At 50.2% G+C, this 16,975-nt stretch overlaps 2 protein-coding genes across 8 annotated transcripts in view; one reads left to right on the forward strand and one right to left on the reverse strand.

The window, feature by feature from the left end:
• The first annotated feature begins 197 nt into the window (after positions 1 to 197).
• The window catches only part of LOC133404843 (diacylglycerol kinase delta-like), a 32,354-nt gene continuing 15,576 nt past the window's right edge, over positions 198 to 16,975 (forward strand). For 4 of the 7 annotated variants that reach the window (XM_061681236.1, XM_061681237.1, XM_061681239.1 and 1 more), the window contains exons 1-14: positions 8,882 to 8,978; positions 10,166 to 10,270; positions 10,472 to 10,604; positions 11,809 to 11,915; positions 11,994 to 12,119; positions 12,184 to 12,286; positions 13,152 to 13,314; positions 13,389 to 13,497; positions 13,566 to 13,705; positions 13,785 to 13,869; positions 14,182 to 14,276; positions 14,364 to 14,463; positions 14,531 to 14,840; positions 16,118 to 16,258. In XM_061681236.1, coding sequence (XP_061537220.1) covers positions 10,217 to 10,270; positions 10,472 to 10,604; positions 11,809 to 11,915; positions 11,994 to 12,119; positions 12,184 to 12,286; positions 13,152 to 13,314; positions 13,389 to 13,497; positions 13,566 to 13,705; positions 13,785 to 13,869; positions 14,182 to 14,276; positions 14,364 to 14,463; positions 14,531 to 14,840; positions 16,118 to 16,258 — 1,666 coding nt within the window. In that variant the 5' untranslated portion in view covers positions 8,882 to 8,978; positions 10,166 to 10,216. Of the gene's footprint in view, positions 407 to 8,670; positions 8,782 to 8,881; positions 8,979 to 9,753; positions 9,901 to 10,165; positions 10,271 to 10,471; positions 10,605 to 11,808; positions 11,916 to 11,993; positions 12,120 to 12,183; positions 12,287 to 13,151; positions 13,315 to 13,388; positions 13,498 to 13,565; positions 13,706 to 13,784; positions 13,870 to 14,181; positions 14,277 to 14,363; positions 14,464 to 14,530; positions 14,841 to 16,117; positions 16,259 to 16,975 lie in introns of those variants that run through there. The other 3 variants (XM_061681240.1, XM_061681242.1, XM_061681243.1) reach the window with 2 other exon arrangements.
• The window catches only part of rffl (ring finger and FYVE-like domain containing E3 ubiquitin protein ligase), a 31,961-nt gene continuing 29,548 nt past the window's right edge, over positions 14,563 to 16,975 (reverse strand). The window contains exon 7 of the mRNA XM_061681246.1: positions 14,563 to 14,891. The gene's annotated coding sequence lies outside the window, so the exon portion shown is untranslated. The remainder of the gene's footprint in view (positions 14,892 to 16,975) is intronic.

The raw sequence follows: 16,975 nt of genomic DNA on the forward strand, positions 1-16,975 counted from the left end.
GTGTCGACAGAAAAACCCAGAGACCGAGATGACTTTGGTCGCCAGTCGTGTTTTTCCGGCGTGCGAGGAAGCTTGAGGCCACTTGAGCAGAGACCAGATTGCAATTTGGAAGCCGCGAGTGTGAGGCAGACATTGGCACGGTCGGACGAACACAAGTTTGTCCAGCAGAGGTCAGCAGGGTGCCCAGGTTCTCTCCGTCTCGGCCGCCGGGGGGCGCTCCCTCCCGGCCCGGGTGGTCTGATGCGGGACCCTCCGGACGAGGAGGACCAGGATGGCGGAGGGACCGGCGGACTGCTTCGCCGCTCGCGTCCCGGACGAGTCGTCGGACAGCGAACCGGAGCAGGAACCGGGCACCCCGCAAAAACTCATCCGGAAAGTGTCCACTTCCGGTCAGATCCGCAGCAAGGTGAGAGCCGCTCGACGAGCAGGAAGAGCACCGAGAGGAAAATGGCTCATTGTCGTCCGCGACGCCAACATTTCGTACAAAGTTGCCTTGCGAGCTGCAAATCGGTCGTGTGTTTCCGTGACGTCGCTATTTAGAACATAAGCGCACGCGCACAAAGCCTCCCCTCTTCTTCACGTCGCACTTGTTACAAAAAGAACAAAGCGACCAAGTGGGGTCAAAATGACGTGAAAAGTGCACTTGAAATTCCGTGGTTTGGGCTGACCTTTAAGATGTCTGCCTCAGCTTCACAAGAGCAAAATCCTACGTGCGGCGACAATTCAACTCATTTGAATGAGCTGCGACCAAAGGTGATTTCCAAGGCTCTAATGCGTTTTCAAAGTGACATTATTTGCCTTCAAGCCCGCCTTTGACAGTGAACGCAGTGCCTTTACCGGAGCAAGCGAATAAAACGGAAATGTCTCGGAGGCCCAAAGGACAGCCTCGTCCTTTCCTGCTCCGTCCACCCGTCCGACGTGAGCTGCGCGCGGGATGACGCGAGGAAGCGCTGTTCGCTGTTAGCATCGCTGCTCGTTAGCCGCATAACGGTGCTAACGGACAGCTGAGTTGAGCCCACGAACTTTTACTTTCGTTATATGTTCAGCTGGCAACATGTTCAACCAAGCACCTTCGGTGACATTTTCTGCTTTTCACTCATGTCTTTGTTCTTCTAGAAGGTCAACTTAATTGACCACTGTGATGCATTCAAAGGCATGTCAAAAGTTTGGAAATTCTAAATGGGCGTTACTGTGGCCAATTCCTCATCTAGGGACTCGGCAACATTGCATACATTAAACATTTTGCTTGGGTGTGTCACATAAAAAGAAAAGCAGAGTTACTATTACCATTTTCAATTTGGGCCGTACATTTCTAAAAGAACATGAAACGTATCCATATTTACAGCACAGAGACAGCGACGTGTACATGAACAAATTCAAATGATAAAAATATAAAATAGCAAAAGCATTGACTTAATGTGACTTGTCAATGACTCGATGATGGAGTCACAAGATGCAAACATAAAACGGCAATAAACAAAATGGTGAGCGTTTGGCACTGTCCATCACACGTTCGACCTGGAAAAGTCACCGCAATCTTGTGCTAAATTGTGTTGTTGCAGTAATCCTCGCATATTCAAGCCTTTTCTCCAACTGGCAACGAGATATTTTTCAAGATGGCGCCTACCCGTGTAGACGCCTCGGTTACGCGCTCTCTACTATTATTTGTTTCTGTGCTTTTCGTTCATCGTTGGAGACATTACACAACTCACTTACACAAGCAGGTCTCCCTGCTAAATAAACACCAAGGAGTCTACCCCGGACTTTCTTTCACCAACCAATTCAGCCAAATCCGCTCAGTTGCCCATGCCCCCCCCCCCCCCGCGCCAGTTACTCACCGGAGCAGTGACTGCGGTCTTTGGCGCATGGAGGCGCCACAGAGGGAAGCGAGCCGGCATCCAAGTGAAGCTCCGCAAGAGAGGACACAGGTTGGCGTTTCCGTCGATCCGCCTCGCGAATCTACGCTCCCTACCCAACAAAATGGACGAGCATCATCTTCTGATAAAGACCGGTAAAGACTTCGGACGTTCCGCCGCCACGTGCTTCACGGAGACCAGGCTTTGCGACGCCGTACCCGATGGCGCCGTCTTGCTTCCCGGCTTCCATCTTCACCGGGCAGACCGTGACATAGAATCATCGGGGAAACCAAAAGGTGGCGGGATATGCTTCTATATCAGTGAAAAATGGTGTACGGACGTCACGGCGCTCGGCACACACCGCAGCCCGCATTTGGAGTCGCTGTTTTTGAACTGTAAGCCGTTCTACTCGCCTCATGAGTTCGCATCATTCATACTCGCCGGTGTTTACATTCCGCCTCAAGCGAACACGAATGCGCAATAACAGTCGCTGAACAAGTATACAAAATTGAAAAAAAAAACACCCGGACGCACCCCTCATTATTATCGGGGACTTTAACAAAGCTAAACTCAAACGCGAACTCCCTAAATACAAGCAGCACCAATGGTTAAGATCATCGCCTGCCACCGTGGGGGACCTAGGTTCACAACCCCGACCGGACCATCCACCAACATCCCCCGGACTCACCGCTGTGGGGTCCTTGAGCGAGACAGTGATACCCCGAAATGCTCCCCGGGCGCATCAGCTGCCCCCGGCTCCAGTGTGTTCAACTAACGTGTTCACTGTGATGGGTTCAATGCAGAGAACACATTTTGTGTGCATGCATGCATGTTCATGACAATAAAAGATGATTCTTGTTTAAATGGAGTCAGGGTTATTTTAAAGTAAGAGTTCGAAAAGAATGTCTTGGAGGTGAAAAGAGTTTCGGATCGAGTGATGAGGCTGAAACTTGAAATTGAGGGTGTTGTGTGCAATGTGATTCGTGGCTATGCCCCACAGGTAGGATGGGACCGAGAGGTGAAAGAGAAATTCTGGAAGGAGCTCGATGAAGTAGTTCTGAGCATCGCAGACAGAGAGAGAATCGTGATTGGTGCAGATTGTAATGGACATGTTGGGGAAGGAAACGGGGGTGATGAAGAAGTGATGCCTAAGTACGGCATCCAGGAAAGGAACTTGGAGGGACAGATGGTGATAGACTTTGCAACAAGGATGCAAATGGCTGGAGTGAACACTTTTTTCCAGAAGAAGCAGGAACATAGGGTGACCTACAAGAGCGGAGGTAGAAGCACGCAGGTGGATTACATCTTGCGCAGACGATGTCATCTGAAGGAGGTTACCGACTGTAAGGTAGTGGTAGGGGAGAGAGTGGCTAGACAGCATAGGATGGTGGTGTGTAAAATGACTCTGGTGGTGGGGAGGAAGATTAGGAAGACAAAGGCAGAGAAGAGAACCATGTGGTGGAATCTGAGACAGGACGAGTGTTGTGCGGCTTTTCGGGAAGAGGTGAGACAGGCTCTCGGTGGACGGAGGAGCTTCCAGAAGACTGGACCGCTGCAGCCGAGGTGATCAGAGAGGTAGGCAGGAGAGTACTTGGTGTATCTTCTGGCAGGAAAGGACAGAAGGAGACTTGGTGGTGGAACCTCACAGTACAGGAAATCATACAAGGAAAAAGGTTCGCTCAGAAGAAGTGGGAGACCGAGAGGACCGAGGAGAGGAGAAAGGAATACATTGAGATGCGACGTGGGGCAAAGGCCAAACGAGGCATATGAGGACATGTATGCCAGGTTGGACACGAAAGAAGGAGAAAAGGATCTATACAGGCTGGCCAGACAGAGGGATAGAGATGGGAAGGATGTGCAGCAGGTTAGGGTGATTAAGGAGAGAGATGGAAATGTGTTGACTGGTGCCAGCAGTGTGCTAGCGAGATGGAAAGAATACTTTGAGGAGTTGATGAATGAGGAAAATGAGAGAGAAGGGAGAGTAGAAGAGGCAAGTGTGGTGGACCAGGAAGTGAGTTAGAAAGACATTAAAGAGGACGAAAAATGGAAAGGCAGTTGGTCCTGATGACATTCCTGTGGAGGTCTGAAGCATCTAGGAGAGGTGGCTGTGGAGTTTTTGACCAGCTTGTTCAATAGAATTCTAGCGGGTGAGAAGATGCCTGAGGAATGGAGGAAAAGTGCGCTGGTGCCCATTTTTAAGAACAAGGATGATGTGGAGAGCTGTGAGAAATATCGAGGAATGAAGTTGATGAGCCACACAATGAAGTTATGGGAAAGAGTCGTGGAGGCTAGACTCAGGACAGAAGTGAGTATTTGCGAGCAACAGTATGGTTTCATGCCTGGAAAGAGGACCACAGATGCATTATTTGCCTTGAGGATGTTGATGGAAAAGTACAGAGAAGGTCAGAAGGAGCTACATTGTGTCTTTGTAGATCTAGAGAAAGCCTATGACAGAGTACCCAGAGAGGAACTGTGGTACTGCATGCGGAAGTCTGGAGTGGCAGAGAAGTATGTGAGAATAATACAGGCCATGTACGAGGGCAGCAGAACAGCGGTGAGGTGTGCTGTAGGTGTGACAGAGGAATTTAAGGTGGAGGTGGGACTGCATCAGGGATCGGCCCTGAGCCCCTTCCTGTTTGCAGTGGTGATGGATAGGCTGACAAATGAGGTTAGACTGGAATCCCCGTGGACCTTTATGTTTGCAGATGACATTGTGATCTGCACTGAAAGCAGGGAGAACATGGAGAAAGATGGAGGCATGCACTGGAAAGCAGAGGAATGAAGATTAGCCGAGGTAAAACAGAATATATGTGCATGAATGAGAGGGGTGGTGGGGGAAGAGTGAGGCTACAGGAAAAGAGATATCGAGGGTGGAGGACTCGAAATACTTCGGGTCAACCGTCCAGAGCAATGGGGAGTGTGGTCAGGAAGTGAAGAAACGGGTCCGAGCGGGTTGGAACGGGTGGAGGAAGGCGTCAGGTGTGTTATGTGACAGAAGAGTCTCTGCGAGGATGAAGGGCAAAGTTTAGAAGACAGTGGTGAGGCCGGCCACGATGGACGGATTAGAGACGGTGGCACTGAAGAGACGACAGGAAGCAGAGCCGGAGGTGGCGGAAATGAAGATGTTGAAGTTCGCTCTCGGAGTGACCGGGTTGGATAAAATTAGAAATGAGCTCATCAGAGGGACAGCTGAGGTTCCACGTTTTGGAGACAAAGTTCGAGAGAGAGCAGACTTGGATGGTTTGGACACGTCCAGAGGACAAATAGGGAGTCTATTGGTAGAAGGATGACGAGGATGGAGCTGCTAGGCAAGAGAGCCTGATGGATGTCGTGAGGGAAGACATGATGGCAGTTGGTTCTCGAGAGGAGGATGCAGGAGATAGACTTGCATGGAAAAGGATGACGCGCTGTGGCGACCCCTAAAGGGACAAGCCCAAAGGAAAAGAAGAAGCCTGGATGAATATACGGACTCCGTCACATCCTATATCAGTTTCTGTGGAGATGTGCGTGTGTACCAACAAAGTCATTTCGCACATTCAACAACAACAAGCCGTGGTTCACTGCCAAACTTAAGCAACTTTGCCAAGCTAAGGAGGACGGATATCAAAACGGGGACAGGGCTCTGTATAATCGCGCTAGAAACCAGCTGACTAAAGAAATTAACATTGCAAAGAGAAACTATGCACCAAAGTTGGAAAAACAGTTTCGCGCTAACGACACTGATCAGTCTGGCATGCATGACAATCACTGACCAATTACAAGCGACGATCCCCCCAAGCTGAGAACAATAGCACACAAGCCAACGACTTAAATACCTTCTACTGCAGATTTGAAAAAGACACTTTCACACCCTACACCCATGTGTCCCCATCCTGCCTCAAAGTCTGCGCGGACCAACTCGCTCCAGTCTTCACACAGATCTTAAATAGATCTCTTGAACTGTGCGAAGTACCATCCTGTTTCAAACCCTCCACCATCATCCCAGTCCTCAAGAAACCTACAATCTCTGGTCTGAATGACTACAGGGCTGTCGCGTTGACATCTGTGGTCATGAAGTCCTTTGAACGCCTCATGCTGGACCACCTCAAGAGCATCACGGGTCCCCTGCTGGACCCCCTGCAGTTTGCCTACCGAGCAAGCAGGTCTGCGGATGATGCAATCAATATGGCACTGCACTTCATCCTAGAACACCTCGACAGTGCAGGGACCTACGCGAGGATCCTGTTCGTGGACTTCAGCTCTGCGTTCAACACCATCATCCCTGAACTCCTTTCCTTCAAGCTTCTCCAGCTCAGCGTCTCGCCTGCCATCTGCCAGTGGATTTCCAGCTTTCTGACGGGCAGGACACAGCAGGTGAGGCCGGGGGACACCACCTCATCTACACGCACCATCAGCACCGGGGCGCCCCAAGGTGGTGTCCTCTCTCCGCTGCTCTTCTCTCTCTACACAAACGACTGTGTAGAGAGACAGTCTCTCAGGACTTGAAGTGGGCGATCAACATCAACTCCGTCCTCAAAAAGGCCCAGCAGAGGATGTACTTCCTGCAGCTTCTGAGAAAGCACGGCCTGCCACAGGAGCTGCTGAGGCGGTTCTACACAGCGGTCATCGAATCGGTCCTGTGTTCTTCCATCACAGTCTGGTTTAGTGCCGCTACAAAAAAGGACAAACTCCGACTGCGGCGGACAATCAAAACTGCTGAAAGGATTGTCGGTACCCCCCTACCCGCCCTTGAGGACTTGCACGCTGCCAGAACTAAGACAAGAGCGTGCCAAATCCTCTCGGACCCTCCGCATCCCGGTCACCGGCTCTTCCGGCTCCTTCCCTCAGGTAGGCGCTACCGATCAATGCAAACTAGAACTAGCACACATTCCAACAGCTTCTTCCCTCTTGCCGTCGACTTCTGAAACAGCTAACCTACAATTCCATTACAACATGCTGGCAATTTCTTTTGTCTTGAGTTCGTTGTCCCATTTCTGTGGGGCCAATCATACATGACTCGTGCACTCACGGCAGTTGTCTCGCCATGCTGCACTATTTGCATCTACTGGCCACTCGTGCCAGAGTCGCATCTGCACCAATTGCACACTGACTGAGGAGTATCTGCAACATTTGCACAATCGACATTGTCCCAGATGATCGCGCTACTCGTCACTTGAAACCGCATCCACTCCTTGAAGTCTCGGCGCCCTTTGCACAATGCTCATTGGCCCGGACTATTGGAATATTAGGCATTCGAACTGCTCTAAGTGCTAGAGGACTCTGCATCATTCTGCACAATTTAAAAAAAAAAATTTCAATAAAATTTGTCCCGGCATTACCAGATTACTAGCAACCCTTTATTGCTCAGTGACTGTTTTTCTCAATGTCTTTATGTCTCAAAAGTATTCTGTCAATTGACTGTGTTGTCGTACTAGAGCGGCTCCAACTACCTGAGACAAATTCCTTGTGTGTTTTTTGGACATACTTTGCAAAATATGGAGGGTTTTCGAGCATGAGCGGCCTTTTTAAGGTCATGCCACTGCATTTCAATCGGGTTCAAGTGTGGACTTCGACTAGGCCGCAGCAAAACCATTTGTTTTAATCAGCCATTCAGAAGTTGACTTGCTGGTGTGTTTTGGGTCGTGATCCTGCTGCAGAACCCAAGTGCGCTTCAGCTTGAGGTCACAAACTGATGGCCGAACATTCTCCTTCAGGATTTTCTGTTAAAAAGCAGAATTCATGGTTCCATCAATCACAGCAAGTTGTCCAGGTCCTGAAGGAGTGAAGGAGCCCAAGACCATCACACTACCGCCACCATGTTTGTCTGTTGCTATGGTGTTCTTTTTCTGAAATGCTCTGCTACATTTACGCCAGATGTAACGAGACACACACCTTCCAAAAAGCTCAACCTTCATCTCGTCAGTCCATAGAATATTCTCCAAAAAGGCTTTGGAATCAGTCAGATGTTTTTTTTTTTTGCACAAGTAAGACGAGCCTTTGTTCTTTTTGGTCAGCAGTGGTTCTGGCCCTGGAACTCTGCCATGGAAGCCATTTTTGCCCAGTCTCTTCCTTATTGTTGTGTCACAAACTTTGCCATTAAGTGAGGCAAGGGAGGCCTGCTGTTCTTTAGAAGTTGTCCTGATTTCCTTGGAGGCCTCCTGGATGAGTCATTGCTGTTCTATTGGAGTCATCTTTGTAAGCCGGCCACTCCTGGGAAGGTTCATCCCCGTTCCGTGTTTTCTCCACGTAAGGATATGGATCGCTGGAATCCGAAAGCTTTCCAAATGGCTTTCGGAACCCTTTCCAGACTATTTGTCGACTTATCTGGAATTTCTTTGGATCGTGTCATTTTTTGTCTGGCTTGATTTCTGTCAGACAGGTTGTGTTGAAAGTGATTTCTTGATGAAACAGATCAAGAGGGAATCAGGCTTGGGTGTGATCAGTGAAAATGAACCAGAAATTGTGATGAGCCACAATTCATTCATGATTTTACTTTTTCCGCACAGGGCTAGGTAACTTTGAATAGTTTTTTTTCCCCCCTTAATAAATGAAATCATTTAAAACAACACTTGTTCACTTGGGTTATATTTGTCTGATATTTGCATTTGTTTGATGAGCTTGAACATTAAAGTGGGGAAACTATGCAAAAATATAAGAATTTGAGAAGGGGGCCAATACTTTTTCACGGCACTGTGTGCGCGCACGTCACAGCGCTCGCAGCTACACTTCCGGTTGACACTTTTTTCGACACCCGATTGGCTGCAGGGCTCGGTGCCCGCGCCCCACGTTGACCCGATAGATGCCGCTTGACCGTTTCTTGTGTTGTTTGTGTCAGACGGTGTTGAAGGAAGGGGACCTGATGAAGCAGACCAGTTCTTTCCAGCGCTGGAAGAGAAGATATTTCAAACTGAGGGGACGAACGCTTTACTACGCGCAGAACGCTAAGGTGAGCGCACCCGTCAACGCGCCGCCGCCCGCCCGCCAGCCCCTTCGTCGTCTTCCGAACCGGCCGCCGCGTTTGTTTGGGTTTTGTCATTTTGGCCACGGTTTCTCGTCCTCCAGTCCATCATCTTCGACGAAGTGGACTTGACGGACGCCAGCGTGGCCGAATCCAGCACCAAGAATGTCAACAACAGCTTCACGGTGAGGCCAGTAAGAGTCGTCTTCACCTTCTAACCGAGCCCTGGGCAAACCCCGGCTCGCGGGCCGCATCCGGCCCGTCCGAAGTCTCCGAGTGGCCCTCGCCGTCTTCAAAACCCAAAAAGTTGGCGGCGCTTTCCTTCGCCGGTGCCCACTACAACTTGTGTCTGCGGCGGTGTCAACTTAGCGATATGTTTGTGATATTTTCCGACCTCTCTAGCGATTAGAGTGGAACCTTGATAAAGCAGACCCCGATCTATCAGATATCAAATAAAACGGAACATAGGGACTGAAGAATGTCTCCAAAAATAGTTTCCATTTGTCCCTTAAAATGTCGTTGACCAAGTGTTCGTTCCAGAATTGGCCACTGTTGTTTACTGGCGCAGAGAACGGGATGGGCGGACTTCCGGGTCACGGATATTCAATACGACTAGGTCCAATTCCAAAAGATGTGCCTACGTGGCGGCCATGTTGAATGCGGGGCATTGATGTGGCGGCCGTGTCGTGACGGTTCTATCCGTGGGCCGTTGTGCGTAGCCCATAGCGGAGAGAGAGAGAGAGCGGCATGGCGGCGGTTGTTAAATCTGAGGAATACAAAACATACAAAAGTCTCCGGAGTCTGGACGTTTCACTTTTGTCATGCATGAAAACACACACGCAGAAAAAAGCCAAGATGGCTTCAGTTAGCTCCTCCTCCCCTCCCGCATGTGACGGTTGTTATGGCGACAGATAGGAAGTAGATTGAGTCATAGCACAGATGTGGGCGGGCGTAGCGGACCGGGACTCGGGCGAGACGTGCGCTGCCCGCCTGCCGACAGAGCGAACGTGAGCGCGCCGAGAGCGGCGGGTCGCGTCGTGGACCCTTTGGGAGCCCGTCCGTGTTTTGGACGGTATTGGACTTGATGTGAACACACTTTGAATTAGGGTAAGCGTAAACTTCTCCCGCAGAAACGCTTTCGTGGCAAGATTTTAACTTACTTTTAAACTTTTTAAACATCCGGTGTGTCAGCGGCAAACCCGTCAAGAGCCAACGCTAACACTTGTGCTTGTGTGCTTGCGTTGAGTCTGTGTGTGTGAGAACAGAGCGGCCTTTGTGGACACAATGTCTCTTTGTCTGCAAATATTGCGCGCACACACACGAGCTACTCCCGCTATAAGAAACACAGTGACTTGTTTTTGTGTGTGTGTAGGTGATCACCCCGTGCAGGCGTCTGATCCTGTGCGCAGACAACCGTAAGGAGATGGAGGAGTGGATCTCGGCTTTGCGGAGCGTTCAAAACCGACAGAACTATGAGGTCACTACGCTGCTTTCGACAAACTCACAAAGTGCCAAAAACTCAAATTCTTCCTTGAAATACTTCACGATTGTTGTTCAAATGTTGTCGAAGTCGACGACAAACATGAGCAAACTGGGGTGGATGAACGAATTCAGATCCGTCGTCAATTATTATCAATGGATTTGTGACACTGTGTGTGTGTGTGTGTGTGCGTTGTAGTCTACCCAGTACAGCATGGACCATTTCAGCGGGATGCACAACTGGTACGCGTGCTCACACGCCCGGCCCACTTACTGCAACGTGTGCAGGGAAGCTTTGTCAGGGGTCACCTCACACGGACTCTCCTGTGAAGGTGAGCAACACACGCTAACCCTAACACGCCAGACAACATGCTAACACACGTGGTAATAAAGATGCCTGACGACATGCTAACGAAGACGCTAATACACACCCGACAAACATGTCGGCTCTCTGTCGTAACACCCGTTCCTCGGTGGTGGGCCCCATGGACGCAAGTCCCTCTCTGGTCACCAGGGGTCAGCACCCTTTTTGAAAGTGAGCGACTTCTTGGCTTCTGATAAAGGCAAAGCGGAAATTCCTCTTTTGTAGAATAATTAAGGAAACCATCTTGTCTTGGTTTTTTAATACAAAGCGCTATTGACATGATATAGACAAAAAGACGGGGGGGGGGGGGGGGCTGGCTGGCTGTCTGTCCTGACCTCTTTGCAAGCCCCCGCACTCGCAACTCGAGAGAATAGTTTCTTCAGTCACATTCAGTCCGTTTCCATAATCCTTGGACGAGGCAAACAATGGCTTGCTGCTTTTAGCGAGGCGAGACACCACAGAGTTAGGGAACAATCAAATAATACATGATAAAGGAAAGGCACTTAACCTTATGAACAAGTTATTTTGCCAACTCATTTGATACACACTTGTGCAACAAGCAATGTTCTCCTTTTAATGTAACATCAATCTTCATCTATGTGAACACACTCATCATGTTAATGATTTGAAAAGTTGAAATAACATTTTTGGTGAACTGAGGAGAATGTTAGGGTGAAACCGAATACTGTAATTTCTCAAAGTACAACACGCACCGTCAGCTAAATTTCCCCTCGACCCAAATATAATACACCCCCAGAATTGCCGGCATACGTGCTCAAAACAAAAGTCGAATCCGCACAGTACGAAGTGCGTCCAAGAGGTCTTTGATGTCCTTTCATCGCAGAAGCAAACAACTCCAAGAAAATTCACGTTTGAACTCTTCATTCCTCAATAATTTAACAAGGTTAGAAATAAGCAATATGCAAGACAATTTTTGAGTTGTTCACATTTTCAAATCATTGCTTCTACAGCAGGAAATCACAATGTCCCATCACCGGTGAGCTATTTTTAAAACAAGTCCGCGGCCCTCGGGGGAGCCCACGTGCACCGTGTCGGTGACCCCAGAACTAGCGCCCCTCTCGTCATCCTGACTACTAACCCAAGCAAGCGGACGTCGAAATCGAAACATTTCTGTTGCCCAGCCCGCCCGTGTGTTGACTGTGCGTGTGTAGTGTGTAAATTCAAGGCTCACAAGCGTTGCGCGGTCCGAGCCACCAACAACTGCAAATGGACCACGCTGGCGTCCATCGGGAAGGACATCGTCGAGGACGAGGACGGGGTGAGCCTCGGGCTAGCAAGCACGCACGCACGCACGCACGCCAACGAGCCATCCAACGAGCCGTGATTGGTTCCTCAGGTGCGGATGCCTCACCAATGGCTGGAGGGCAACCTGCCCGTGTCGGCCAAGTGCAGCGCGTGCGACAAAACGTGCGGCAGCGTCTTACGGCTGCAAGACTGGCGATGTCTCTGGTGTAAAGCCATGGTGAGAACGGCGCCGGGGTCGCGGTGCCGCCGAACCGCTTAACGTGGCGGCCGTGTCCTTTCAGGTGCACTCGGGCTGTCGGGAGCACCTGTCCGTCAAGTGTCCGCTGGGCCAGTGCAAAGTGTCCGTCATCCCGCCCACGGCGCTCAACAGCATCGACTCTGACGGTGAGTGCGCTCGTCACGCGTGCCCCTCGAGATTTTCGTCACTTTTAGGGGAGCGTCAATTGTTCGTGGGGGTCCGCTTTGTGTTGGTCGGTGTGCCATGAGGTGCAACCATTCATCGACAACGACAGCAGATCCCTCATTCGCCTTTCGGCACCCGCAGTATTCGGAGATGCAAAACAAAAGGTTTCCAATTTTTTCTTCACGGGGGGGGGGGGGGGTGAATTTGGGGGTTAAAAAAAAAAAGCACAAATTCAGCGCAACAGCGGGCATCCATTTTTCAGGACTTTTCGTTATTCACAGAAGGCGTCGATCCACTTTTTCCTATTTTCAGCCATATTCTGTGATTTCTGTTGTCTTCCGCAAAAGCAGACTGATTATCTTTGTTGAAATTCAGACATTTGCAAACATCTGCTTTTACTTCCGTAAACAATCAACATTTTTGCCAATTTTCTGACCGATGTTACGGACCAAACCAGGAACTGACTCATAATTAACGTTAGTGTGTTTTCTGCAACGTCAATTTGAAATCCTGTCCTGTTTTTCAATCGAGGGAAAAAAAATAAACGTTTTTTTTTTTTGTCCGATTCCTCAATTAATGGAAAAAACGATTCAAGTAACGATTATCGGTAGCCCTCGGTGCGCCGTGAGATTTTTTTTCTCAAGTAAACGTTTTGCCTTAGCTCAATAAAGATCGGGAAACGCAGATTTTGGCAAGTTGCGGCTCGTGTCAAAGCGGTAGTCGTCTCTGTTCGTAAAGGGTTAGGCCCCTCCCACGTTTCAGCCGCTAGCTCTTTATGATTACGTTCACTTGCCTCCATTGAACTTCCCCGCTCGCCGCGGTGTCCCGCCGGTGTCGTCGCCGCAGGCTTCTGGAAAGCGTCGTGTCCTCCGTCGTGCACCAGCCCTCTGCTGGTCTTCGTCAACTCCAAGAGCGGCGACAACCAGGGTGTCAAGTTCCTGCGGCGCTTCAAGCAGCTGCTGAATCCCGCGCAGGTTTTTGACCTGATGAACGGAGGACCTCACTTGGGGTGAGACGCGCAGCTCGGGCGGCACGGATGCGCCGGCATCCGGCTAACCCCGACGCCCTTGTCTTTCTCGTCAGGCTGCGTCTCTTCCAGAAGTTTGACACCTTCAGGATTCTGGTGTGCGGCGGCGACGGCAGCGTCGGTTGGGTTCTGTCTGAGATCGACGCGCTCACGCTGCACAAACAGGTGACCCGACTTCTCAAGTGTGCGGTTAGCGCCGGCGTCCTTACCGCGGTGTCTTCCTCGCGTCCTAGTGTCAGCTGGGGGTTCTGCCTCTGGGAACCGGCAACGATCTGGCCCGGGTTCTGGGCTGGGGGTCCGCCTGCGACGACGACGCCCAACTACCTCAAATACTGGAGAAACTGGAGCGGGCCAGCACCAAGATGCTCGACAGGTGACTCGACGGAACGCGGCTAGGACCGCGGACCGGGACGAGTTTTGCTGATGTGAGGCGGGTGCTGTTGTTGCTGCAGGTGGAGTATCATGGTGTATGAGAGCAAGTTTCCACGGCAACACTCCACGTCCACCGTGGCCGAGGACTGCACCGATGACTCGGAGGTGACGCGCGACGTCCTCCCTCTGCACGCTAGTCGCACTTTCACACCGTCAAAAGCGGTTTCCGCGAATCCCCGTCGCGGGCCAGAACCGGCCTGTCGGGGGCCGCAATTCTGCCTGTGGGGAGAGAGGACACGTTAACTGCGGTTTTTGGATTTTGCCCACCGGAAGCCGCGCTGACGGCCACTTCGATGACTTTCTGAAACTTGCGGCCGATATCGAAGCGCTTGCGAAGGCTGAACGGAAAAATAAAATACAATAAAAAATCACTGCTACAATTTGCACGTGTGTGTGTGTGTGTGTGCGTGAATCCAGGTGCAGCAGATCCTCACTTACGAAGATTCTGTCGCCGTTCACCTCTCCAAGATTCTGACGTCGGACCAGCACTCTGTGGTCATTTCCTCCGCCAAGTACGCCAACTTCCTGTTTGTTTCCGTTTTGCTCTCCTGGCGGCAGGCGCCGGATCTTGATGTGTGCACGCACGCATGTGGGCGCAGGGTTCTGTGCGAGACGGTCAAGGACTTCGTGGCCCGGGTGGGGAAGGCCTACGAGAAGAACACGGAGCGCTCGGAGGAGTCGGACGTCATGGCCAAGAAGGTACAACAATGAGCCGCTTCCTGCGGGACTGACTTGACTTCCTGTTGACGTCTGTGTGCGTGTGCAGTGTGGTCTCCTGAAGGAAAAGTTGGACCTTCTCCTGTGGACTCTGACTGAGGAGTCCAAGGCGTCCTGTCTAGCGACCTCTCCTCTCCCCCCCGCTTCCGTCGTCGAGGATCCGGAAGAAGGGGGCCCGCCGGCCTTCCCGTTGCCCCTCCGCCGCACGTCCCCCGGCCCCGCCCTCGACTCCGCTCCTCGCTCCCCGCGCTCGCCGCCCTCTGTGGGGGCGGCCGCCTTTAAACCTCGCGAGCAGCTGATGCTTCGCGCGAACAGCCTGAAGAAGGTCATACGGCAGATCATCGAACACACGGAGAAAGGTCCACGCAATCGCCGCACACACTTCACATTCTTGGGCCGTAGGCGAAAAGCTGCGCTATGGTGAAAGCATATCAGATGTTTTTGAAAGTCTTAACAATCTTATTAGAGGCGTCACAACTCATTGATTATCAAATGAATCGTTACCTTCAAATCGTCGGAATTTCCGCCGGTCAACACTAAATATTCTCCCTTTCTGAAACCAGACTGATGATCTGTGTGGTTTTTTTCTTTTCCAAATAAAACATTTGCAAACGTCTGCTATTAATTTGGAAAACAATCATCGACGTTTTCCGCTGATTTTCCAACGGATGTTACGGACCGAGCCGGTAATCCACTCGTAATGAATTGATGGAAAAATAATAGCCGGTTTCATCTATGAGGAAAATATTTGTATGAATGACGTGTAATGGGCGTATATTTCAACCTGAAGCGGTCTCCGAAATGTTTCTGAAACCAGTAGCCCTTCCGTCACGTGAATTAGTCACCGTTGCGTTCAAAAAGGTCACCGAATACAACATCATTCATGTTTATTTGGTTTTGTTTCATCATTAAACAATATCAAATAACAATAATCGGTCAATAAACAGTGATTGGGAAACGATTTTTTCATACACTCATGCAAAACAATTTTAGATCAGATTAATGAATGAAAGATAATGGCTAGCTGCAGCCCTAAATCTGATGAAGGAACCTTTTTAAGTATTCCTTGGCACTCTTTTCCAAATAAGAAAAGTGTGCTTGCTTCAAGCTGTTTTTCGTCACTCTCAGTGGAAGTTAACGACAAAACTCAAATAGAAAACCAAAGACAATTAAACATTGGAGAATGAAGCTCCAAAATGTTCAACCCAAAATATCCTTTGAAAAGGAAAAGGATCATGAGAAAGGGAGTGTGACCTCTCCGCAGCGTTCCATGTCCAGAAGGTGGCGCTGCTGTCGACGGACGGATTTCTTCACGGCGGTCAGCAACGACAAAAGAAGAACGAGCGAGTCATCGAGCGTGTACGCAAACCGCCGACCCGAGTTACGGGAATCGCTGCATTCGGCGGTTAATAACCGAACGCAAACAGACCACCGCCGCGAGGCTCGTCATTAAGAGCGCCAATAAATGCACATTTTGCCATTTGCAAACACTCAGAAATGGCCACAAGCGCGTCAACAACAGTCCGTCAACTGCAAAACGCCACAGACGGCCTAAGACAGGCGAATGGAAATTAGGACTAACGCTCCATATTTTTTCTTCTCCTTCATCTTTTTTTGTTTTGTTTGTTCCCCCCAGCCGTGGACGACCAGAACGCTCAGACCGCGTCCCTGTTCTCTCTGGGTGCGGCGAAGGTGGACGGCGGCCTGGCGGAGGAGGAAGAGGACGAGGATGACAAGATGGCGGCGGATGGCGCCAAAGAGCGCGCGGCTCGCAGAGGTTTGTTTGGTACCGTCGCGTTTCCTCCACTCATAATGCTGACAGCTTTCATAGAAAGAAAACATGCGAAGCCTTCAGAACAAAGAGGTCAGAGCATATTACTCCAATTCCAAAGTCTTTAGAATAGATTTTAAAGTTCTGCTACGATAGCTACTGGTCGATAAATCACGAAACGGTTTAGGTCCTGAATACGCGAACGAAACGCTTCCGATTTCTAAACCCAGCTGGGCTCTGAGATCCGCAGACTCGGCTCGAATGGCCGAAGCAAACACGGCGAAGCGGCATTTAGCGAGCTCTTATGCTGCACGCCGACGGAATAAGTTGCCAACGCGAGTCACGTCAGCCCCAAGCGTGCGTGTTTGGAAGTCCGGGTTCAACAAATAAGAATAATTTCACATGCTTTTTCGAGCATTTCCGCTTTTAAATGATATTTCTTGCACGGTACGCTGTTTTAATTGTATTATTTCCCCCCCTTTGTTTTTAAATGCTTTTAATCGTGTACAGCAAATTGAGTTACTTTGTGTATGAAATGCGCGCTAGAAATAAACGTGCTTTGCTTTAAACCCCCTATGTATTGATTTGTGAGGTGTGCCTAATGAAGCGTCTTTTGGGCAGGCTGGGCTCACTCATCACGATGGAACGCTTTGTATCCCACGGAGCGCATAGTAAACTCGAGGGCTGAAACCATTCATCGAGTACTCCCCGATCCCTCGGTGG

This window comes from Phycodurus eques, chromosome 7 (genome assembly GCF_024500275.1).
Source record: "Phycodurus eques isolate BA_2022a chromosome 7, UOR_Pequ_1.1, whole genome shotgun sequence".
NCBI classification, from domain to species: domain Eukaryota; kingdom Metazoa; phylum Chordata; class Actinopteri; order Syngnathiformes; family Syngnathidae; genus Phycodurus; species Phycodurus eques.